General features: G+C 46.9%; 1 protein-coding gene across 2 annotated transcripts in view; it reads left to right on the forward strand.

The window, feature by feature from the left end:
- Positions 1–22,735, forward strand: part of INPP5K (inositol polyphosphate-5-phosphatase K) — a 408,122-nt gene extending 385,387 nt beyond the window's left edge. The window contains exon 13 of one of the 2 annotated variants that reach the window (XM_078680171.1): positions 19,684–22,735. In XM_078680171.1, the coding sequence (XP_078536297.1) occupies positions 19,684–19,782 (99 nt within the window). In that variant the 3' untranslated portion in view covers positions 19,783–22,735. The remainder of the gene's footprint in view (positions 1–19,683) is intronic. The other variant, XM_078680170.1, reaches the window with a different exon arrangement.
- The last annotated feature ends 3,883 nt before the right edge of the window (positions 22,736–26,618 follow it).

Below are 26,618 nucleotides of genomic sequence, written 5' to 3' on the forward strand. Positions count from 1 at the left end.
GGCAATCGAGGTGTTAACAGAGGGCACATGTCGCAGCAGACGCCATTCAATAAAAGTGGTGCGCAATCCTCCTACAGCAAGCAGGGCAGAGGTGGATACAGAGGAAACAGTGCCAAGGGTAGAGGCAGAGGCAACACCAGTTCCCGTTCCTCTGCCGCCAACAAACAGTGACTCCCTGTCACTGCCCCCCGACCAACCAACACCTGTCGGGGGGAGACTCCAACAGTTCCTGCCCGTCTGGAAGTCCATCACCACAGACAGGTGGGTCAGGAAACTTATCCAGTTCGGCTACTGTTTGGAGCTGACATCCACCCCACCACCCATGCCCCCAAAACACCGTCCTATGTCAGCAGAGCACTTGCACTTATTGCAGCAGGAGGTTCTGGTGATGCTGCAAAAAGGCGCAATAGAGCTCGTGCCAGTGGAGGAAGAAGGCACAGGGGTTTATTCCCTGTACTTCTTAATCCCAAAAAAGGACGGCTCACTCAGACCGATTCTAGACCTACGCCTCTTAAACCAGTACATTCTTTCAGAACACTTCCACATGTTGACACTGCAGCAGGTTCTTCCCTTGTTACAACAGGGAGACTTCCTCGCAACCTTGGACCTCAAGGATGCTTACTTTCACATACCACTCCACCCATCCCACAGAAAGTACCTCAGGTTCACCATCCAAAACAGGCATTACCAGTTCAAGGTACTCCCCTTCGGAGTGACCACTGCTCCCAGAGTGTTCACAAAATGTCTGGCGACAGTGGCGGCACACCTCCGGAGACAGGGTATACATGTCTACCCTTATCTGGACGACTGGCTCGTTCAGGCAAAGTCAGCCCAGCAGTGCGCCGCAGATATGTCCCACACCATTCACCTCATTCACAGTCTAGGATTTACACTGAACTACCCGAAGTCACACCTTCAGCCGGCCCATGTGCGGCAGTATTTGGGCACGACGATCAATACTCTGGCTGCCACAGCTCAGCCAAACCCAGCGAGGATCGACAACATCCAGGCGCTGATCCAAACGTTCAGACCGCAACACTCACTCCCAGCGAGAGTGTTCATGCAGTTGATAGGCATGATGGCCTCCTGCATCTTCATAGTCCCGCAAGCGAGGCTCCATATGCGTCCGCTCCAAGAATGATTAGCGCATCAGTGGACTCAGGCTCAAGGACAGTTAAACGACCTAGTGTTGGTGACGGGTCGGGCATACAGCTCTCTGCATTGGTGGAATCCACACAACCTTTGCAAGGGCCGACCGTTCCAGGAGCCTGTGCCACAGATTACACTAACAACGGACGCATCTCTCCAGGGATGGGGGGCTCATGTGCTCCACTACACGGTGCAGGGACTATGGACAACGCAACAAAGGAAGATGCACATCAACTACTTAGAGCTGATGGCAATCTTCATGGCTCTCAAGTCCTTCAAAGTACATCTGTGCAACAAAGTCGTGTTGATCCGGACGGGCAACATGACAGCCATGTACTACATTCAAAAGCAGGGAGGTACGCACTCTCCACAGTTGTCTCATCTGGCTCAGAGCATGTGGAAGTGGGCCATTCAGAGGAACATCTTCCTCATGGCGGAACACCTCCCGGGCACAGACAATCAGATGGCGGATCTGCTCAGCAGGTACAGCCACCAGATGCACGAGTGGGAGTTACATCCATCAGTACTCCGCCCGTACTTCCAGCAGTGGGGTCATCCAGAGATAGACCTGTTTGCCACGGAGGAAAACGCAAAATGCCAAAGCTTTGCCGCCAGGTTCCCTCACCCACTATCGCAGGGCAATGCGATATGGATGAACTGGTCAGGCAGATTTGCATACGCTTTTCCCCCAGCGCCTCTCATTCCGCTGGTGGCAAGAAAGCTAAAGCAACACTCGCTGACGCTCATCCTAGTTGCTCCAACGTGGGCGCGACAACCGTGGTACACCACGTTCCTCGAACTCTCTGTGGTACCGCATCACAGACTGCACCTCACACCCCGGCTCTTAACGCAGAACCGTGGCGACATTCAGCACCCGGATCCGCAGCAGCTCAATCTGGCGATCTGGCTCCTGAGGTCTTAGAGTTTGGCTACCTTGATTTGCCCCCTGAATGCATGGACATCATCCGGGAGGCAAGGAAGCCCACTACCAGAGCTTGCTATGCAGCAAAATGGAAGCGGTTTGTCATCTACTGTACCGAGCACGCTATCAACCCGCTCGATGTATCCATTCCTAATATCATCTGCTATCTGTTGCATCTTTACAAATGCAATCTAGCATACGCTTCCATTTGGATACACTTATCAGCCATAGCGGCTTATCTCCAAAACAGGCAGCATCTCTCTGTCTTCAGGGTGCCTGCCATTAAAGCATTCCTGGAAGGGCTGAAGCGGGTCATCCCTCCCAGGACCCCGCCAGCTCCTGTGTGGAACCTCAATGTGGTGCTCACCAGATTGATGGGTCCCCCATTTGAACCTCTGCATTCATGTGAGCTTCAGTTCCTCACATGGAAGGTGGCTTTTCTCATTGCCATAACGTCTCTGAGACGTGTTAGTGAGCTACAGGCACTCACCATTCAAGAGCCATTTATACAAATTCATTCAAACAGGGTGGTGCTGCGCACTAACCCCAAATTTCTCCCTAAGGTGGTGTCGCAGTTTCATGTCAATCAAACCATCGAACTGCCCGCATTCTTTCCCAACCCAGAAACGGTAGCAGAAAGGATGCTCCATACGCTTGATGTCAAAAGAGCGCTTATGTACTACATTGACAGAACACAACCTTTTAGAAAGACATAGCAACTCTTTGTTGCCTTCGCAGCCCAGCATAAAGGCAACCCCATTTCCAAAGCAGGAATAGCCAGGTGGATCGTTAAGTGTATTCAGATTTGCTATCAGAAGGCTAAGCGCACTTTAACGGTCCCCCCCAGAGCACACTCCACACGCAAGTTGGGGGCCTCCATGGCATTCCTGGGTAACATTTCTTTGGAAGACATTTGTAGGGCAGCCACATGGTCTACACCACATACGTTTACCAAACATTACTGTGTAGATGTGCATTCCAAACAGCAGGCAGCTGTAGGACAGGCTGTTCTTAAAACACTTTTTCAGACTTCTGCAGCTGGCACGGGCGGCCGCCGTTAATGGAGGGACTGCTATGTATTCTATGCTACAGATATGAATTTAGCAGCCCACATGCCTCGAACTGAATATGCTACTTACCAGTATGCATCTGTTCTTGGCATGTAGGGCTCCTAACATTCATTTTGCCCGCCCTCCTCCCCGGCACCCGTAGCGGCTGCAGACTTTTCTTGCATTTAATCTCTAGCATGGCCATCACTTTCACTGTTAAACTCCATCTTTGCCACAATGGCTAAAAACAATCTGGGGATGGAGTCGATGCCCATGCGCACTGTAGTCCAGGGGAGGAGCCACCTATCTCGTGATACTTCGAAGACTCTTCCAGGACAACAATGTGCAATCATCCGGACCCAACACTAGGCGGCGATCTATGCTACAAATATGAATGTTAGCAGCCCTACATGCCAAGAACAGATGCATACTGGTAAGTAGCATATTCAATACATATTCTACTTCAAAATCATGTGCAGACCTTTGCTGAATCTTAAAACATGAACAGATAGCCGGTATTATTTTGGGGGAAAGGTGGCAACCCTACTTCCAGTGTGAAGACTAACAAAATCAGATCTTGTCAGTCATTTTCTGCCTGTACATTTCAGTATGATGTTATTAGTGAAAATTGAGTGATATTGGCCTACTCATGATATAAATCTGCCCTACAGCAGTTTCCTTTTGTCGTAGCGTTCAGTTGAGATCATTTCTATGCAGTTTGTGCACCACTGTTTATCCGACCAGCACTGATTATTATTGGTAAAGAGAGAAGGATCATAGAAGTTATCCACTATTGTCCAGCCTAGACTGATTTCAGTCATTCAGGAGTGGATCACTTGGGGCAGGCTTGATCTTCCAAGGTGCAGGACGTTCATTGCTATTACGAATACGAAGGTGAGGACAGTTTGTAGTGTGTGATCGTATCCTATGGAAGACAAAATGGAACATTGCAGTGATCCGACTGGAAATTACCTGCGGCTAATCTCATTGATTAAATACACACAGTGCTGGAAGGTAGGGGAATCATGCCAGATCCAGGCTCCAGAAGCTATTTCCGGGTTAGATCTGGGATCTGGCTAACCAGGGAAACATGCTGAATTTTGCCTGGTGTCATTTTCCGGCACGGGGACATAATTCAGCAGCACCCACATGTTGTCTGCATTCTTTTTGGAATAGCAGCATGCTGCCAACAAGGGCCCTTTCTTGTTTTCACTTGCAGCCGGGCCCAAAACAGAGGCTTGGTTTAAAGGGCCATCAGTCCTTCTTTTGTTCAAGTAATATCCCTGCTAGGAGCCATATTGGTGCCTGTAACCTAGATGCTAATGCAATGGAAGGAAACAAAGGCATAGAGCTTATCACATCAGAAGTCCTCTACAGAAACTACGACTTTAAGGCAGGTTTTGACTTTGTTCAAACCCTTATGGAAGAAATGTGCATGCACTGTAAGAATGCAAGGTTTATCTGTGTGTATTAACAATTTCCCAAGGATTTAAATCGCACCTACTAATTCGTATTTAATTCTAATACAGTGCTACTTATCCCACTGTAGGGTGTCAGGCCGTGTTAGAACACACACTGAGGTTCAATAAGTCATACAAGTGCGTAAATCAATGTATAGGAAATATTGCATTAGACAGTGAGGGTTATAAAGGGTAAAAATCATATATCGTCCTTAGTTGTGGACATTATATGTTAAGAGTGAATGGTTGGAAGAAACAAAGTCATAACATAACACATAACACAGTGATTGTTGCTACTAACCAGACTTTATTACTTGCCAAACAAACCCTTCTTTGCAACCTTATAATAACAACAGAAGTAGAAGTGACAAAATGGTCTGTGTCAAAATCATTCACCTACTTACGTATCTACAATAAATACACATCTGTGACGTGCATGTCACACGATGTGCTCTGCAGCAGGTACATTAATCCTATATTTTCTACTTTGTTTCAAAACTGGTAACCACTAGAGTTATTTTACCGCTATTATAATCCCCTCAAAATTGATGGGCACATAAAGAGCTCTGCAGCAGGTGTCTTAATCCTGTAAAATATTATAAAATGTAGCCTCTTTGTAGCCATTTAAGGAAGCTACAACAGATTTACTGTTAAGTGTCCTTGCTGACAATTTCTTTGCAGCAGATTTTTTTTTTAAATAAATGTATACGCTGACTGTCAGACTCTGCTTTTCAAGGTACACCCTTACTAATTTTCCCCTCCCCCTTTCCTCTGCCACACCCTGACCCTCAATTTATGGGTTCCCGGAGTAAATTCTTTACAATTCCATATTCCATACATGCCTACAGACCCAATTCAAGAGGCAGGCTCATGATTTTTAAAGCCAAAATTTGCTTTATTTGTGTTAGCTCCCGCCCGAAAATTGCCGCTACTTCAATAGAAGTCAAAGGGGGAAACTATATTTCCCCGATTTTTTTTCTAAAACCTCTCACTTTCCTACCATGAAGAATTGACATGTATGCAATGCCAGCACTGGATACGCCCCTGGGGATGTGTTTATTACTCAATCTCCCTGTGCCTAAAATAAAAGGTGCAACATTTCTGGTACCTTGTAGTCTTCTAACGCTCTTGGGACAAGACCGCCCTAACGCCTGCTTCTCAGCAGTCGACTGCAGTGTGTTGTCAGTTTACCAGTTGAAATAAAAATGTGCGGGTCTTGTATTTCTGCAGAATGTAGCTTCTAATTGGTTAACTCGCTTGGTTCGCCTGCCACCTTGTGGCTAGATCCGGATGAGTCATTTTCAAATTTAAATATAATTCAGCATGGAACGCCTGTCAATTGACGTTGACAGGAAGCGGACCTCCCGGAAGACGCCCAATGCAATATTCTTGCCTGTACAATCTTTGAACGATCAGCCGCCCCCTGTTTTATGTGGAGCCCTGCTTATTGCATCCTTCATAGCTTGCTAACTGTCATTCCTTGGCTTCAGTGCTTTGATATGCACAGCACTCACTCCCTTTGTTCTGTTTGATCAGGAAAGCTGGCTCTTCGTGGCTTTACACTGTGTGCTTGTATTGACTGCCACCAGGCCTTCATCCTGATAAGCCAGAGTCTGGTTATTCTCTCTCTAGCTCAACTCACTTTTTTTCCCAAATTCTTTCCCGGGTCCTGGCTGAAGACAGTTAATTCGAGAGATTCAACTAACTGGCTGAAAACTTTAGGAGAACCCAGAAAGGACAACTATATGCTTCATTTGAAAGAAGAGCTTGAAGGCCCCTCGGTAGTCACCTCATCTGTGCCTGGCCAGGCCAGCCTCTGATAGCCTAGGAGTGACTTCATGGACGTTGACCAGCCATCTGTGGTTATTAACAACCATGTACAATAACTAGCCAAGGGCCAGATGTATGACCAGTGTAAATTGCAACTCGCAATTTGCTCTCAATTGCGAGTCGCAATTTACAATGCACAGCGGTGTCAGAGACACTGATTGCTATTACCAATGGGGTCGCAAAGTGAGAGGCTCATAAACATTAATGAGCTACTCGCAATTTGCATACCCATTGGGAATGGCAGGCCCTCCCTGGTATGGTGGCCTGCTGGGCTCAGCAGACGACCATGTCCCGGACTGCTTTTAAATAAAGCGTTTTTTTTTTAAATGCATTTCAAAAGAGAAAGATGAAAAGCTTTTGTTTCACTTTTTAAGGGCAGGTAGTGGTCCTTGGGACCACTGCCTGCCCTTAAAAATGATTATTGTCTGCATTTCCAAAGGGGAAGGGGTCTCCTGGGGACCCCTTCCCTTTTACAAATATATTACCACCCTCTTGAGGAGGGCGGTAAATTGCGAGTGTTTTGTGACCGCAATTGCTGTCGCAAAACATTCATACATGACTTTGCAGTCGCAATTAGGAAGGGAACACCCCTTCCTAATAGCGGGTCGCTAAACACTATTTTGCGAGTCGCAATTTATTTGCGACTCGCAAAACAGTGTTTGTACATTGGGCACAGATATTTAACATGTGCAAACGGATCGCAAACCCGTTTGCGCATGCTAAATACGGTCGTACATCTGGCCCTAAATGCTTAGTACATTTAAAAAACAGGTGACATATCAAGCAACGTCCCCCAGAGGCATTTGTGCATTCTTTCTGCGCCCCGGGGCAGTTTCGTATTACAGAGTGGCCACTGATGCTTGTGTGACCCATTCTGTAATACGAACATGCCTGTGCAGTTATAAAAATTAATTCCCTCATTCTCATAGGTGCATGGCCACTTTGCACCTATGATGTATTACAGACACAGGCACAGAGACAAGAAAGCTATTGGGAGATGCACTGATTGTGCACCACTATTAGGTGGCGCACAGTTAGTGCATCCCCTGAGGGTAACCCTAGGGCAAGGGGTGGTCCCTGGGACCTCGCCAGGTACTCTCTTGCAGACAGGTGCAGTCACAAACGGCATCCGACTGTTGGGGTGATCCTTATACTCCTTTATAAGAGTATCTTGGCCTGACCATGAATGGCGTAGGACGTGGTTTGTCGGAGCTTCAGCCCTTGGGCCCTAAACCCATTTAAAGCTCTGCTCCTTCTCCAAATTTATACTCGGAGGTGCCAGAACAACTACTGAGCAAAACGGCAGCTGCTGCGATGTTGTCTGTGTCCCCTAAGTCTGGTAAATAGCTGAGTAGCAGACATCCCTGGTGTCGCACGGACAATCGGCTCCATCTAGCACCAGCCTACTTCCGGTAGCGCCGCTAGCTGAGGTGCGATCTAGCTCACATCAAGACCCCCGGCGAGGTGACAACTCCTTGCTGCCACGGGGACACAGTTGGTGTCATTTGGGGGGCTGGGTAGCCGAGTGGCAGCCATTCCTGACACCAAGGAGGTTGATGGGGCCTTCTTGCCCCAAAATATCGCTGACAGATGTGCCCGCTGAGGACAGGCCTGGATTGACTGGGGGCCTTTTACATGGTGAGGACTCTTCCTTCTCCCTCGCCCACTACAGGACGAACCATCGCAAAGAGCTGCCCGCTGTGAGGGAAGGAGCTGCTTCTACCTGGGGCTTCACTGCATCCCTGCGCTCTGCATGGGAGACTCAGCTGACTGTGGTCTGGTCTGCTTCCAGAAGGGTGAACGTGGCGCTGTGAGCGTTTGGCTCGTCTCCGGGCCACCAGGCCCCACCCTTGTCAGAAACTACAGAACATTTGCAGCTGCCACATCAGCTGACAAAGCCTCCCAGATACCACTACCACAGCCTCTCTGACTGATTCCCTGTGCGGACACCTGGAAAGAGGTGAGTGGTGGGTACTGCCTGTCCCTGGGCCTGAGAATGGCCTTGCGTGATCTTGGACTCTTATATCTTCACTGAGCAGAAGGGGATTCCTTACAGAGATCCTCTCTAGCCCCCCCCCCTGCCCCCATTTGGAGATCCTACTCATCACTCCTGTACACCAGGGAGTGCCCCTGTTTCATATCAGCTTGCCCTCGCCGTGCTTGCTGGGCCTTCGTTGACTTTGCTTGGCCTGGGGAGAGGCGTGACCCTGTGATCTTTGACACAGATAACTTTCCTTCCTGAGGAGAGACAAGTGAGTGCCCCCCATAGTCCTGACCTTGGCTAACTGTCCATATCTTGCGCAGCCCCAGGAACCCTGCCACCAGCCATTCAGTGTACCTGGGGGGACTGGCGCTTCTCTCACAGGGGCTTCTGTTGCGAACTCTGCCTGGCCCTTTCTTCCTCCTGGTATACCGACGGACCCTTGTGGGCTCTGTGGTTTGGGACTGCTTCCCTTTGAGTGCCTCTGGCCCTTGGGGAGACCTGTGAGGGCCCCCAACACCAATACATCCGTAATGAACGTAGCTCTAAGGAGGGGCCTGCGGCACTTAATGCCCTGCCACACTGTTGAAACTTATCTCTTGAGGACAAGTCGTGCGCTGGGGTGCTACAGCATGATCTGAGTACCTCTGAAGCCAAGCCCGGGCTGAGACTACTTGCCGTTTGCATCATTGAATTCAAAGTGGTCTAGCCTGCCTGCATCTGTTGTAGCCCTCGCTATGTTTTGCCGCTCCCACATCATGGTGCTCTCTCAGTGACGCTGATTCCTAAGCTTCGTTGACCCTAGCTTCCTCCTCTGCTTGCCCGTGCCAGCATACAGTAGGGAATACTACCTGCAACTCTCAGGTCGATTCCCCTAAAGTCCTCCACACAGCAGCCTAGCCTACTATGTCTAGAGGCAGGTTTGCCAGGGACAGTTATGTGGTCTCCCTATGGGCTAAAACAACTACCTCTGACATGAGCAGCAAGAAGATCCTTCCCCCAGCCCCTGCGGCCCCCTACTTGGAGAAATTTCTAGCAGATATTCGGCAAGAGATAGACTCCTTGAAGATGGACTTATAAAGCTGCCTCAGTGACTTGAGCAAGGATGTCACTGTGGTGGTAGACCAGGTGGACGACCTTTGTGGGAGGGTCAATGTACTGGAAGCACAACACATCGAGCTCCAGGCTAAACAAGAAGACCTGGAAAATCAGCAGCGACGCAACAATCTGCATATCAGAGGCATCCCCCATGGGGCAGAGGGAGAGGACATTATGTCTTTCACCAGAGGCCTGCTGATGGCCATCTGGGGCAAACCACAGGGAGACCCTTTGGTCCTTGACAGAGAACACTGTGTTGTAGCTGCCTCAGGTTTGCTAGATGCTCCCTCGGACAGTCATACTTGGGTTCACTTCCTTCAGGACAACAAAGCAGTGCTCTGAGCAGCAAGGGGTAAAGGGGACATGGTATTTCAAGGCCACACTGTGCAGATCTACCTGGACCCCTCCCCGCTGACTTCTGAGGAAGCGACAAGACTTTGAACCTGCAACAGAACTCCTACGCTCTCAAGGAATCAAATATCAATGAGCCCACCCCTTAGGTCTGCTCTTCGCCTGATAGGAGAAACAATGCATGATCCGCTCCGTCGCGGAGGCCATTTAAATTCCCAGCGTTCCGAATGAATCGCTTAGCAGGGATACATCGCCCTCTAATTCCACAGACCTGGACTCCTGGCGACCTAAGTGGTACACGATCCATCAAGTAACTGCAATAAGGACCACCCACCCCTCCCCCTAACCCCGCTTCACGAGCTCTCCTCAGTTTTGAGGGTGACACCTCAATAGAGTTTGGTAAACCTCCCCTGATACTCTATGGAGTGGCTTACAAGATTGGGCCCTTTACCCCTCCACCCCCGCCCATTCTTACCCCCCCTCCTCTCCAATAGGTCTCTGCACTGCTGCTGCTGCCATTACCATTTTTTGCAAGCATGGAGGACTTTTTCCACCAACCAACCACCACCTATCGACGAACGCATCGAGTGTTTCACCCCTTATAAGAATACTGCACATCACCTGAAGTTGCTCTCCCTTAATGTCGTGAACTCCCACTGCAAACGGCGCCAGGTTTGGCGCTATCTGACACCACACGACCCCAGCATTATCTTATTGCAAAAGACCCATCTGCTTTGCACCGATTGTCACCGCATGGTCCACCCAAAGTATGACCCTAGTAGTTGCCATAATCTGTAAAAAGGGCTTCTACACAAAAGCCATTAATACGACTAGGGACCCTGGTGGGAGATTCCTCACTTGGACTGCGGAGGGATATAGAGACACGCTAACGCTTCTCAGCCTCTATGTCCTGAACCAAGCACAAGCTGCATTCAAACACTCTCAGAACAACTAAGAACTGTTAGAAGTCACAATATAGTGGGGGAAATTTTAACTTGTGTGGGATCCCGATATTGACAGGAACACATCATATGTGCAGAGCACATTACTCTTTTAATTCACGCCTGTACTCATCTTACTCCTGTATCGACTACCTGTTTATCACCTCTTACTAAACTCCCTCACTTCCTCTCAGATTTCCGACATCTCCATTTCGGATCACGCACATGTCGAACTCACATGTACATTGCACACTGGCACGCCACACACGCCCCGCATCTCACCCCTCAACTCCTGAGGGACCCTGTCGACAAGACAGCTATACAAGATGCCATCACAGAATACTTCTCAATTAACTCTTTACCCTATACCCCTCCCTATGCCCTCTAGGACGGGTTTACACCACCATAAGAGGAGTGATAACCTCTATTTCTATAGCTAGGATCTGAGATGTACCCCTGTTTAAAGCAAAGCTCACAGAAGACATTCTCTCGCTAGAGCACACTTATAAACACCATCCTACACTAAAGACCAAGCGATAGCTGGCTATTCTGCGTGGCCATGTCCAGACACACCGGGCCGAGCGCTCCCTTAGTACGGCATGCCACGTTAATGTATGACATGACGTTTGCCCTACACAGAAACAACTGCTGCCGCTCCAAACTCAACGAATAATAGCATTTCTTGCTAACCTGATGAATTTATTCTCTCAAATCTGAGATCATGCTACAACAGCCTCCTCTCGTAGGCCTGCTGCAGCCTCGCTAGAGTGCTAGCCTGCTCAAGTAGCATTGCATCCAACCCCTTTCAGAAGCACAAACATTACCCACATCAATCAATCTCAATGTAAACAGACATAAGAGTTGCAAGTGAAGTCCCTCAGCCCCCTTTTTAGAATCAGTGTTAGATACATGTACACAAGCCACAGTTATATGGCGACACATGTAGCGTAAGAATGCTGCTTTGGTTAAAGGCAATAAAAAGGAATCTATTTTAATCCAAGCACCATCTCTCATTTACAATCCGGAGAAAACAAGTTTAAAAGCAGCATTTTGAATAGGGGCCACAATTGACGGAGGGACAGTTCTTTTAGCCAGCTGTTGCTATTTGATCGCTTTAAGTAGTCGAGAAAGTCGCGATCCCATAGCATCTGGCTCGAGAGTGAACCCAGCAGCGTGGCTAAGAATAGAAAGTCCATTGCACCTCACTAGCAGCGGGCGCAGTCGGCGTATTGCACACCGTTAGGCCAATGTGAACTTGCTGGCCAAAAATGAAGATACCGGAGTTTCAGCCGCTGATTAGGCAGCTGGCGCTGCCTCAGTTTATAAAGTCTATGCACTCAGGGGATGGAGATACGAGGTTGTCATTGATGATCAGCGCCATCACAAGGCTTTGCTTATACACTCGCTGCCTTTGCCCCATACTGCAGACAGCTAATGAATGTATTTTACGTGCTGAACACACTCCAAGGGGCGACTATGGTCTATGCAGGAAAAGGCATGGAAAGCAACAATTGTTGGATTGCATTAGAAAAAAAGAATATATCAGAATTGCAGTAATGTATTGCGCTGACTTCTGCTGCGAAAATAAAATATCCAGGGTTCAGGCCAACAAGGGTTACTTTACTGTACACGGGGCACAGAGCACATCGGGTCCAGTCTCGGCCCCTGCTGAAAGGCACTCTTGTTCACAACAGCGGCGGATAGCGCAGGGGCCACCTCGCTTGGCTAGCCTCTGGCATGCCACGAAGGGTGCCGAGTAGCCCAGTCTGCCGTTACCAAGTCCGGAGAAGTCTATTCCCGATAGAAGCGGGCATGGAGGGAATGTGTTTCCTAGGAGGGTTTTCTGCCAGTTCTTTGTTTCTCGTGGGCCACCCGCATTCCTCGGATTCCGAAAAACGCTCACAGACAGTCCCCGAGACTTGGGTACTCACACGGTCACACTGGAGAGTACTCACGACGGGCGCAAGCCTCCGCTGCAAACAAGTGCAACTCTGGGGAGACGGAGAGGGAAAGAAACTTTCATCCGCTAGCTGGTCTCCGAGGGGACCGCAGGGCTCGGATCTACTCAGGTCTGAGGAAGACGGGGCTGATATGTGCCCAGAAGGGCCAATTTCCTCCACGCCGCAGCCGTTTCCTCGCTCTCAGGCTTGGCTAGCGGTTTCCCCAGGCATCCAGCTTCCTTAAGAGCAAACACTGTGTTTTTAGCAACAACTTACTACTTTGGCAGGCCTCTCCCGGCGTGTATTTTAGGGGTGTGGGTACTGCCTTCAAAGGTGCGTGAAGGGGGACTTCCTGCACGCTGCAGTTTCACAGGATCGCTGCTCCCTTTATAAATCTCTGCAAAATATGACTGTTTCCACACTAAGGCCTTTGTACTTCGAAAGTTCAATCAGGCAGGCTTATCCAATTTTGCAGGCCGTTTCATCTGAATGTCGTCTACTTTCTACAGTACAGATGGCTGTCCAAAAGGGGCCGGGCCGGGAAATCGAATGTAGCCCAACCAGAACAGTAAAATATATCAAATAAAATACTTTTCCAGGGCGTATGGTACACAGGCTCTCTCACTCGCATTTTTACCAAAGCACGCACTCTTAGAAGCCGGCTGCATGGCTAACCAGTGGTGCGCGCGCACCACAGAGGAGCGGGGTCAAGGGACCGCGGCAGCGAGGCCAATGTGCGCTGCTCCACCTGCTAGACACCAACAGGAATGGGCGGAGCAAAGGCGGGACATGCGCCCGCCTTTGCCCAATTGCGTGCCTTATTTGTATAAAAAAACACGCTCAAGCCAATGGCAGCGGGCAAAAGCCTGATCACATGCACGAGCGTGTGGTCAGCTTTCAGAACCCCGTATAAGAGGTCTCGCGCTGCGCGAGCAGTACTGCGCACTGCAACGCTAGGCCCGAGACCTAAAAATGGAACAAGATCAGGATTTCTTATTGAAGATTAGCCCTATCATTTACAAGTTTAAAAACACAGAAGAAGTTGGGGTGTTTTATTGATTATGACAGCGGTTCTTAATCTTTTGACGTCTGTGGACCTTTAATCAATTATTACTGGATGCCGGGAACCCCCTTTTAAGCAATTTCTACAATTTGAACCTCCAAACAATAAAGAAAAAATACAGATAAAGTATACTTGAACCAAAAAGGCAAATTGTGAAATATTTCATTTAACTCACTAAAAAAATGAGAACATTAAAATTCCATTGGGAAGGTTGGAGCTTTTCAAAATGTAACTTTGTCTAAAAGACGAAGTGATATGCTAGCATATACTAGTCTTTTTTGCTCCTAAAGCATGCTCCCTTTTTGTCAGCACATTCCAGTGCTGCTTCAATTGAGAAATCAATTGTCCATTATAGAGTCCATGTGCTGTACTTGTGCTGCTCCCACGAAACAAGATAAAGATGGCAACTTGATTTTTTTAGCTTTCTGTTTAAAATTCCTTCACATTTACTGAGCATTTTAAAACTTTCATTTTCAATGTGGATTTTTTCTATATATGCTTTATTAATCTGCTATTAATAATCATTATTACAAGCAGTCGCAGCCCCCCTTGTTTGGTTTCACGTACTGTATCCCTCGGGTCCACGAACCACAGGTTAAGAATCACTAGATTATGATAGTTACCTCACTTTCTATATCCAAGTAAACATCTTTAGCCCTATCCTGTTTATTTCTACATAACAGGACTTTATTCAGGGCCTTCTTGACCCTTGCGTAATGTTTGCCATGCCCTGTTTGACTCATCTAAGTCGTGTAGAAACAATGAAGAAATGAAATGACCTATCAGTCGACTTTTTCCTGGAGAGTATCCTAAACTTTGGATGTCCTGCACTACAGGGGACTGGATGGTGGAGATGGTGAACACCGCCTACCCCTTCTCTAGGGTATAGACTTTTGTCATTTGGTCTCTTATGTCATTGAATCTGTTTGCATCCTCCCAATCTCCACTTTTGCTTGGGCAGCATGCTGATGCTCATTTGTAAAGCGCACTACGTACCCGTGAGGGTCTCAAGGTGCTGGGGGGGTGGGGGAGGGGCTGCTACTATTTGAAGAGCCAGGTCTTGAGGAGTCTTCTGAAGGTCAAAAGGTCTTCGGTCTGCCGTAGGCGGATGGGGAGGGTGTTCCATGTCTTGGCGGCGAGGTGGGAGAATGAAGGCTATTCTGAGACACTGAAAGCAGTAGCACTTGATACGAAGGAACAGTGCTGGTAACACCATTTTAGACTCTTTGAATGCGGTTACCTGCAACAAAGGGTTCAGGCCCCTCAATTGCAGAAACAGTACCAGCAACATCATAACTTCAGAACTCCTAACAGCATTGTAAGCCTTCAAAAGGGAGAGGCAGCCATCTAACAGCTGGTGCAGGAAAATCCTCCAAGCTTTAACTTCCTACTTCTCCCTCATCCATTTGCCACTCTGCTGGGGAAAACATCAGCAATCCCCTGGAACAATGGTAGAAAATGAGAAAATTCAGATGAGTGCTGATTATTGTGTAAAATGATCATTAACTGAGGTTTTGTTCATCTTCTCCAGTCATTCCTCCAAAGAAAACATCTCCATACCATTGAGATTTACACCAGCTGGTTGTCAACGCTCTTCAGATCAAAAAGGGTGTTGAATTGGTACCTCAGTCTCAAAAAGGAAAGGGAATTTTACTTCTCTTTTTGGTTTGAAAGAAGGGATCAAAGCAAGATTATGAACCCATTCTAAACTTAAGATCATCAGATGTACTCACCAGGGAGGCAATGAGCACTACCAATACGGAGTACTCCTTTTGGGTCTTGTCAGCTAGAAGAAACCTTTCAAGGTGCATAGCAGTAGTAGGTGAGCATCTCAGAAAGATGAAGATTTTCATTTACCCCTGCTTGAACAATAAGCTGATAAATCATCCACTTCTCAAAAGGCACAGCATCACTTCAACAACAGTCTCTGTTCTTCAAGGCTTGTCAGTCCAGTGCATCCATCACCTTAAAGCGATTCTAAACACGCATTAGGCTAGAGTATATCCCTCAGAGAAGAGACTGTGTTTTATTCGTGTGAAGTGTGAGAAATGAAACTTCTAAAGATGAATCATCTGATGACTTCAAAAGATGAAACATCTGACGCCCCATCAAATCTCATCATTGCTGGGTTCTGTGGCATCCTGCACATTTCTGCTACAGAATACCTGGCTACAGATTAAACCATTGCAGTGATGTCAGCTCTCAGGGAGTTGGGAAGAAAGGCTGATTCTCGCTGATGCTACCATCATGTGTCCTCCTATGTGGCATTGAATAAATAATCTCCTGAAAAGTGTACCATTTTATTAGGAGTTCCCGTCCCAAACTATTGTGGCCCTCCAGGGCAATTGAAGAGAATCATGAATGCGCTTCAAAGGGCACAGTGCTGCACAATATGTCTCATGAATGGAGTTTCCATAAATAGATCTATTTGCAAAGACAGAAAATAAGAAATGCCCAAGTTACGGATCCAGGTATATCTGGCCAGGCACGTTTGATAAGTTTGAGTATGCATTTCCTCTCCAATCCCACTGGTTCCACCTATCTTATTCAAACTAAATGGAGACATAGCGAAGATCATCCTCACTGCTACAGAGTAGCCATGTCACTGGTGGTTCACTAATCTACTACATCTATCGGTACATCCACACAGGATGCCGTCATGCTGAACTGATCTATTTAAGTTCAGGCCCCAGATCCTGCATCCCAATATTCCAACGCTGAATTTGGCAGCTTGGGCCCTGAGCTCTTACTATATCTTTCTCATGATTGTATAAATATTTTTGAAGGGACAGGATATCCATCTACTAGAACATCTTACTCTTTCCACTGGAAGAAGTTATGCATCTGGTGTATCCAGAAATACTAGGTGTCAAGAAGAAGCAGTACTTTCACATCTTCTACATTTGGCTAAATTGGAGCTGCAGCTCTCTTCAGTTAAGGCGCAGATATATGTCATTGCTGCTTTTAGAAGTTATCCTTTACAAAATCCCAGTTGAAAAAGACTCCTTAAAGTGATTAAAAAAGGGTTCCCCCTCATTAAGAGGTTCGCTCCTCCTTAGGAGCTTAAGACAGTCCTTTCTAAATGACTGTCCCCCGTCCCGTGTCAGTCTGCCAATAAAAGTACTTTGCAACGTATGTCTTGGATGACAGCCTTTCTAGTAGCCATAACGTGAGGCCTTACGTTATTGGAATTTAGGCTCCGTGAAGTAAAAGAACCGCATACGGTTTTCCACAGAGATAAAGTTGTGATGATCCTAGTTTCCACTCTTTTCTCTTTTCAGAATTTCATGTCAGTCAAACAAATTATTTTCCAAACGTCTGGCAGTATGATTCCTTTCCAGTAGAGAGGGCTCTGGACGTTAAATGGGTCTTAATATTCTACTTCTATAAAACCAAAAACACTAGATAGTCTAGCCACCTGTTTGTGAATTATGGTCCCCATGTGTATGATTAGCCACTTCAAAACAATCAATTTCTAGATGGATTGTATCCCGTATTTTGCACTTTGAGCACAATGCTAACAAATCTTTGTCTGTCGGCTCAGAGCCCATTCAACAAGTGGTGAAACTGCTGCTGTGGCCTTACTAAGTAATATATCCATTGCTGATATATGTAAAGCAACTACCTACAGGGCGCACATAATTTAGAACCAGAGCAGATGCCTAGGTGGGCCCGGTCTCTCTGCGAAAACGTTTTGGGCGGTATAGTACTTTTTAAATTTCTGCATCCCTTCTAGTGATGGGTTTGCACTCTGTTCAGTGCTTTTTACAATAAATGAAGATTCCGTGATGGAGAATAGATCATTTCTTAACTGTAAACCTAGTTCTCTTCCTGGAGCATCTTTCTTATAGTCATAAGTAACCCTCCCTCCTCAGTGGAGAAATGGCAGATGAATTCACCTCAGTCTACCAAGCTCCTTGATCTTCGTAAAAAGAAAACTGACTTAACTGTGACTGATGGGGCATGATTGGACACTACCGATATGCAATTCCATAAAAGAGCAATGTCAGTTTTCCAGCCTATTAGGCCACATTGCCCTAATTTCTTATCACCCTTTAAGAATGGTTTGTGAAAGAGCTTTCCTGTCACTTTGTTGAATTTACTGACCTTTCTCTGCTTTTTAGATTGGCTTCTTTATAAAGTCAATAGGTGAAATTTGGCCAAATATCCTTTTATAGGCTGTCAAAAGTATATTGTTTATTTACAAAATAGCATTTTCAAAATGATATTATATTTAGATTTTGAAAAGTGCTCTAGGACCCGACTTGTGGATGGGGCAGTTCAGTGCATACGAGTATAATGGAAGTTCCCCTTCCAGAAGAACTAGGATTTGTAGGTCAGTAACGATTAGTTCATACACATACATCTCACCTCCATTGATGCGCTGCACTCTTTGCCTTCCTCTGTTTTCTCAATGGTTGCACCAAACGCAGCTCTGATAAGCAACTCTTCCACTGTGAACTCAGAAACATGGCGTCCCCAGCCCCTGCATGATGGCATCCCAAGAGCTCCATTCTTTCAGGGCTCCTTTTCACCTCTAGAAGGCACACATATTGAAGTATTCCTGCAATATCCTGATGCTCTAGGCACTGAAGTTCGCAAAGCCTGAAGGGAGCCTGCAGTAACACAGCTGGAGTGCACTACAAGCAAGCTAAACACTAATATGTTGTGATTTTGGTGCATATTACATTGTTTTTATTTTCCTGTATTGTGTACTGTGCAGTGGCGGCTATCATGGCTTGCGGGTGGGGAATTGTCATAAAAAAAAATGTACTTACCTTGAGACTGGGTCCCGCATCTCTGCTACTGCTCTCCTGTCTTCACATCCAGGAACAGGAAACAGGCATCCAGGCTCCTTCCCCTATTGCAACCACAATGCTGCGTTGTGATTGGTCTGAGCGCCGCCACACGGCGCTCTGCCAGGGGTAGGGGGGGTGGGCATGTTCTCCATGCAGGCTGTATGCAGCCTGCATGGAGAACGGGGCAAGTGCACATGACTGGTTTGGGTGGCCCGAGAGGGCCGACCAAACAGTTCATTGCGCAATTAGGAGTGGGCAAACCACTCCTCCCCTGCTCCAAGAGCAGAGCAGCCCCGCCCGCCCACAAAGCTGCAGGACATGAAGCATAAAATTATAATAACTCTAACTTATTATCATTTCATTTGTCTACTTGGCACTGCTTAAAAGTAGTGGGGCGAAGCTGCTCCGCCATAGCGGAGGAGCCGCAAGTGGTACTGTTTGCTCTGACCAAAGCGTACCAGTACACACTGCTAGCAGGCTGTGGACATGTAACTACAGAGCATCTTTATATTTGTTGCAGTGTTTGACTGTGTAAGGCCATAGCGGCGCATTATATTTTTCAGCTCTTTGTTCCTTCAGTTCTCACAATATATGTCAAAGGAGTTTTTGTCTGAAGTATTGCATATTTGCACCTTTATTCAGTGTACCTGAACTGTTAATGGTGTTTTTTCATTTACAGTTGGACTTTAATACATGAAATTATGAAGTATTTTTATGAGTTTGTGTGCACTTAACTAGTCATTCAGTAAGGGGAATAATTCCTAAAGCAATAGGTCAATGCAGTAACCGAAAGGGGAAGCCTGATGTGTAGCTTTGTACAGTGCATGTAGGGAGTGTTCCCTTTCTAAAAAGATGCGAGAACAAATGTCCACGTTTTTACTTCCTGTACTGTGACTACTGAAAAATCTAGTGTGCCCTTAGCTAGTTTAAATAGCCTTGTGGATAGCCTAGTTGTGGGTTGGTTATGCAGCATTCCTTCCTAGATCTACAGAGTATTTTCTGTGCTTAGCATTGCTCTTGCCTGGATCTGTGATGTACTCTCCTGGCTGTGCACTTTGAAACCTTCCAGTATTATTGAACTTCTCTTTGCTTTCCTCCAGATCCGAGCTGGCCAGTCGCTAGTGGGAAAGGAATGTACACAGAATGATGTCACTGAAACGGATCACACCCCGAGTCCTGAGTCGCCAGAAGAGATTTGAAGATATAATGGGGACTTCCAGTAGACTTGTTTGTTCAACTGCCTTTTCTCTTGTTAATTTGCTGGTTGTATATATATTTCCATTTTAAGGAAAAAGAGTGTTCTTACAAAGGGCCGGTAGGTCTTTTTGTGCTAGAGGCGCTCTGTATGCAGACAGGGCTCTGTACGTAGACCGGTGCTTTGTGCAGGTAAAGGCCTTAGTCCTGGCAGGGCTGTTTGCTTAGGAGAAGCTTGCATTGAATGGGAAGTGTACCAGGCAGTGCAAGATGCCTGCGGGAGGTCTGAGCATGCAAGCCTGTAGGACCTATCCCTCACCCTCCTCTCCCTCAGGCTCAGAGAGAATACACTGTCTATTCACCTTTCCAGTTCAGAGCAGTTCTCTGCCCACCAAGGGCATGGACTGTTCTCTTTTCTCAAGCTCAGAGGGCGTTTATGCACACCACTGTGCAAGGCCTTTTCTCTTGCTTATCTTAAGGCTAGAGGAGGTTTAAGCACAACGGAGGGCACAGGCTGTTCTCTTCTCTTCAGCTCAGAGGAGATGTGTGCATGCTCTAGGGCATGGGGCTGGCCTCTTTCGCCTGGGCCCTATTTCCACCATTTACCTTCTTATGCTCAGAGGTGAGTTATACACTGTATAGGCCACGGGTTGTCCTATGCACACAATATGGGATGGAGTGTCCCCATACCCCTGCCAGAAAAGGATGTGCATACCATAGAACTTAATTCGTCATAGGAAATTGTAGTACAACCAAGCCGCTCTTCCCCTAACCCACATAAGTGTGTTTGCCTTTGGGCATTATGGCCCTGCACATTTTAAGACTCAATTCAGTTGGAGAATGTCTAATTGAGTAAGACTGTGGGACAGATGTATCAAAGGGCTTTACCCATTCTGTGTCTATGGGAAAATGTGTTCATACATATGGCCCTATATGCTCTAAGCTCTGTTTTCCCCCTCTGTGATTGCAAACGCTGTGAAGGTGCTCTGGGTCACAGTCAGATGCCTTACAGCACATGTATTTCATGCTCCCTCGTGGCGCTTCTTCCCTGAGACGCGGAGGGTGCTACCTGATCCGCAGAGGTTAGTGGGCTTTACAACTACAGAGCCTCTTGTAGGGTACTTTATATCAGAACTTTGCGTTTTTAGTGCTTCAAACAGATTTGCATGCCCACAGAGGTAGGACTAATACACGTGGACGTCTCTCAGACACCCACTGACATTTACTGTCTTGTTTTGCTTGTGTGGATATTAGTTACGTGTGACGCTGTATGCTCTACAAGATTGAAAACCAGCCCAGAAACTGCAATATTGTCCGAGACCCGAATTTCGCCTCAAAAGGCAGTTCTAGCATAGGCTGCTGAGGCACCAAAGGCACTACAGGAGGTTGTGTGCCTCTGAAGTGGCCATCCGAAGACGGACCAGACCCAGGCGGTGTTTCATCTGAGGCAGAGTGCCCTGTGTATTTCAGTATACTGAAGCCAATGGGGCACAAAATCTAGAGGCTCGTTTTTTGATGGTTTTGTGTGAAAAGTCATACTTGTAGTCATGTAGATAGATGCCTGTATGGAAGCTGTAACAGTTGCCGTCTCCTAGGAGTAGTTCTGCAATTGTTTTATGAATTACAGATTATGCCCATACAAAAGCCTGTTTGAATGTGTAAATGTAACAGGTGCTCATTTAATAATGCATAAACAGCCACCTAAGTGCAATGACACTTAACTAACTTTATGTTCTCTTGACATCACAGGAAAAATTCCCCATACACATTTCTGGGCGTTTTGTTCTCATTTCAGCCCTCGTTAAGGAATGCCTTCTGTGAGCCCATGTGTCTGAGGCCAAATAAGTCAATTTGTATGCAAGAGGAAGCATGCACAATGTCTGTCCGGTGACATAACAGGACAGAAGGGCCGAGGCTCGAAAACATGGGTAGATTGTGTAACACGAACGTGTTCTCAAATGAATTATTGTGCAGTGCATTAGTTCAAGACCACTTCATTAGCACTGGATGTACACAAGAACAGAGGATTGGAGGTGACCAAGTGCGGATGTTTCTAAATAGAGGGTTCACTGGGAAAAAGGACATCTGCTCATAGTGTGTCGCAGCAGAACCCGTTGAAATGCTTAAAAATAAGTGTAATCACTTCACATATAGTGGTATCATCGGTATGTAAAAAAGTGCAGTGATCAATGCAACAAGAGAAAAAAGTGATAAATACATGTTAAGGAATGAACTGTTGTAGCAGTTTCCGGATAGATGGTTTAGGAGACGGTCTTAATTTTGTGCCCTTAAGGCACCAAATATATGGTTAAAAGCATATAGGTTAGATTAAAAGTTGTCAACAATCGTTTTGTCTTTTTTTTGGAACTCAAAAGAAGGTCTTCCTCCGAACATCAAAAGGGCCATTTCGGTATTTTTTGAGAAATTGCTTATATTAATAGCACTTGTGGCGCACTTACAAGTACTCTCCTTTAAAGTATAAAGTTAAAGTATAAAGCCGACCCTCTCCATGGATAACGCTCTTCTTGGTTTAGCTGAAATATTATGGCCCAAAAAAGCTGCCTAAGCAGTTGAATGCTGGTTGCGCTTACAACATAGTTCAATTCTGATCTCACTGACAAACTTTCCACAAAGCAAGACACTTGTTTTATTCTGAGCAGGATGGATCGATTTTTGATCTTCAGAGATGGATCTTTTCATTTTTCAAGTCTTGTCTAGCTCACTTGCCTTCTCCTCAAACCTCTGTTCATCAGACCTTATCAAACATATTCTGACTTCTTTGAAGAACACGTGTTCAAATTCCTGTAACAAATCATGTTGATTACAGGTTTTTCCATTTGCGTCAATTTGCATTTACCATCCATAATCGTATTTCCTAGTTAAGATTTTGCTTGCTTGCTTGCTTATTTATCCTGATTGGTCAGGTTTCTGAAGGTCGTGTGCATGCAAGTCACCCAATACCTGTGCCCCGTTTTAAATTCCTAACTGGCAACAGTTACTGCCCCATTGACTTTTAATGAAGTTATTGTTACTCCGTTGTTGAAGAAACCTACCAAAAGGCTTTGCTCATTTTTTCTTCACACATCTGCGGTTTGCAGTGTATGATTTTAATGCCGTTTCATGATTTTATGAAAGCCTCCCTTGGTTGGATGGATTCTAGGCCTTATTTTTACCCAGTGAGGCTCAGAATCTGTATTTGTAATTGCTATGATGATCTGTGGTTAGCACTCAAGTGTGACTGTGTTACATCCCTAACTTCTGGACCTATTTGTAGTTCTGACCAAGTAGACAATGACATCTTGGCAGGTCACCTCCAGGAGGTGTTGCAGGCTTTGTCTTGGGCAGGTTTTAGTTCCTGCTAATCCTCATGATTATTTCTCTTTAACCCTTTACCTTTGACCGTCTGCACATCATTCAAGGTGTTTGCAGCCTCTCCACTGTGTGTGACAAGCTTCGGGCATAGCCCTTCACGGCACTGTTGTTTTTCATTTGCATGCATGCAGGTGATATCTAGATTCCCTTGAACCTTTAGGAGAATTTAGTGTGTGGCTCACAAGTTCCAAAAATCTATTGTGGGGGGAGTTAGGACTGCATAAGCAGCAGCAGACTGAAGCTCAACACTGACCAACTACATTATGATTGTGTGTAGCAGTGCCAGTCTTTGAGGGTCTCACCTTTTGACTGCCAGACATATGCTTTTGCATGTCCTCTGTAAAGAGAGATTTTAAAAAAAAGCTTTGCAAATCAGTCCTTGACCACTGGCTCAGCTCACAGCTGAGGAAAGTTTCTCTCTTGATACAGTCACATGAATGTTCCGTACAAGATGCATCTGTTCCTCACTGAGTGGACTTTGAGTATCGCCAACATTACTGGGTCCTTCCTGCCTTGAATATAGAAGGACGCTCTATCTGAGAATTCCTAAATACTTCGAGTCTGCTACAGGTTTTTCAGAATGATTGGGTGTGTCTCTTTTTAGTGGGGCCTAAAACTTTGACACTCTTTTCCCTATGTCGGCTGCCAGTATCCAGTGGAGTGCAATGTGAAGTATTCTGTATAGTCCACCTTGTCATTTATTTGTTAAACTCAATTCCTGATAGAAAGCACAGTCTGTGTGTCTTTTGCAAATTGCCTAGCTTCAGCCAGACAATGTAAACTGCTGTTTCATACTTTGTCCTGCAAACGGTGAAAAATAGAATACTCATTTTTGCTATTGTCCCTTTTGCTATGCAACAGTCTCCTTCTTTGTTTGCAGCCCAGATCATGTCTTACCTTAGTTTTGCAGAAGGCTGAAGATTCAAATGTTCTGAACAAGCCTTAATTGTGTTCTTTACATCAGCGTATCAGTTTGTGTGCCCTGGAGAGATGACACTCATTATTATTTTAATAACAAGCATTTACAATGCAATGGTTTTGCCTTTGTTAAAGTTAGAGCTATTGGCATTGCTCTTGACACTCTGAAGCTCCACTCTGAAGCTCCACTCTGAAGCTCCACTCTGAAGCTCCACTCTGCACTCTGAAGCTCCACTCTGCACTCTGAAGCTCCACTCTGCACTCTGAAGCTCCACTCTGCACTCTGAAGCTCCACTCTGCACTCTGAAGCTGCACTCTGAAGCTCCACTCTGAAGCTGCACTCTGAAGCTGCACTCTGAAGCTCCACTCTGAAGCTCCACTCTGAAGCTCCACTCTGAAGCTCCACTCTGAAGCTCCACTCTGAAGCTCCACTCTGAAGCTCCACTCTGAAGCTCCACTCTGAAGCTCCACTCTGAAGCTCCACTCTGAAGCTCCACTCTGAAGCTCCACTCTGAAGCTCCACTCTGCACTCTGAAGCTCCACTCTGCACTCTGAAGCTCCACTCTGCACTCTGAAGCTCCACTCTGCACTCTGAAGCTCCACTCTGCACTCTGAAGCTCCACTCTGCACTCTGAAGCTCCACTCTGCACTCTGAAGCTCCACTCTGCACTCTGAAGCTCCACTCTGCACTCTGAAGCTCCACTCTGAATCTGCACTCTGAAGCTCCACTCTGCACTCTGAAGCTCCACTCTGCACTCTGAAGCTCCACTCTGCACTCTGAAGCTCCACTCTGCACTCTGAAGCTCCACTCTGAAGCTCCACTCTGAAGCTCCACTCTGAAGCTCCACTCTGAAGCTCCACTCTGAAGCTCCACTCTGAAGCTCCACTCTGAAGCTCCACTCTGAAGCTCCACTCTGAAGCTCCACTCTGATGCTCCACTCTGATGCTCCACTCTGATGCTCCACTCTGATGCTCCACTCTGAAGCTCCACTCTGAAGCTCCACTCTGAAGCTCCACTCTGAAGCTCCACTCTGAAGCTCCACTCTGCACTCTGAAGCTCCACTCTGCACTCTGAAGCTCCACTCTGCACTCTGAAGCTCCACTCTGAAGCTCCACTCTGCACTCTGAAGCTCCACTCTGAATCTGCACTCTGAAGCTCCACTCTGCACTCTGAAGCTCCACTCTGAATCTGCACTCTGAAGCTCCACTCTGCACTCTGAAGCTCCACTCTGAATCTGCACTCTGAAGCTCCACTCTGCACTCTGAAGCTCCACTCTGAATCTGCACTCTGATGCTCCACTCTGAATCTGCACTCTGAAGCTCCACTCTGCACTCTGAATCTGCACTCTGCAGCTCCACTCTGAATCTGCAGCTCCACTCTGCACTCTGAAGCTCCACTCTGAATCTCCACTCTGAATCTGCACTCTGAAGCTCCACTCTGAATCTGCACTCTGAAGCTCCACTCTGAATCTGCACTCTGAAGCTCCACTCTGAATCTGCACTCTGAAGCTCCACTCTGAATCTGCACTCTGAAGCTCCACTCTGCACTCTGAAGCTCCACTCTGAATCTGCACTCTGAATCTGCACTCTGAATCTGCACTCTGAATCTGCACTCTGAAGCTCCACTCTGCACTCTGAATCTGCACTCTGAAGCTCCACTCTGCACTCTGAATCTGCACTCTGCAGCTCCACTCTGAATCTGCAGCTCCACTCTGCACTCTGAAGCTCCACTCTGAATCTCCACTCTGAATCTCCACTCTGAAGCTCCACTCTGAATCTCCACTCTGAATCTCCACTCTGAATCTGCACTCTGAATCTGCACTCTGAATCTGCACTCTGAATCTGCACTCTGAATCTGCACTCTGAATCTGCACTCTGAAGCTCCACTCTGAATCTGCACTCTGAAGCTCCACTCTGAATCTGCACTCTGAAGCTCCACTCTGCACTCTGAAGCTCCACTCTGAATCTGCACTCTGAATCTGCACTCTGAAGCTCCACTCTGAAGCTCCACTCTGAAGCTCCACTCTGAAGCTCCACTCTGAATCTGCACTCTGAATCTGCACTCTGAAGCTCCACTCTGAAGCTCCACTCTGAAGCTCCACTCTGAAGCTCCACTCTGAAGCTCCACTCTGAAGCTCCACTCTGCACTCTGAAGCTCCACTCTGCACTCTGAAGCTCCACTCTGCACTCTGAAGCTGCACTCTGAAGCTCCACTCTGCACTCTGAAGCTGCACTCTGAAGCTCCACTCTGAAGCTCCACTCTGAAGCTCCACTCTGAAGCTCCACTCTGCACTCTGAATCTGCACTCTGAAGCTCCACTCTGCACTCTGAAGCTCCACTCTGCACTCTGAAGCTCCACTCTGAATCTGCACTCTGAAGCTCCACTCTGCACTCTGAAGCTCCACTCTGCACTCTGAAGCTCCACTCTGAATCTGCACTCTGAAGCTCCACTCTGAAGCTCCACTCTGAATCTGCACTCTGAAGCTCCACTCTGAAGCTCCACTCTGAAGCTCCACTCTGAAGCTCCACTCTGAAGCTCCACTCTGAAGCT

The sequence above is a fragment of the Lissotriton helveticus genome, chromosome 3_1 (assembly GCF_964261635.1).
Source record: "Lissotriton helveticus chromosome 3_1, aLisHel1.1, whole genome shotgun sequence".
Classification (NCBI taxonomy): domain Eukaryota; kingdom Metazoa; phylum Chordata; class Amphibia; order Caudata; family Salamandridae; genus Lissotriton; species Lissotriton helveticus.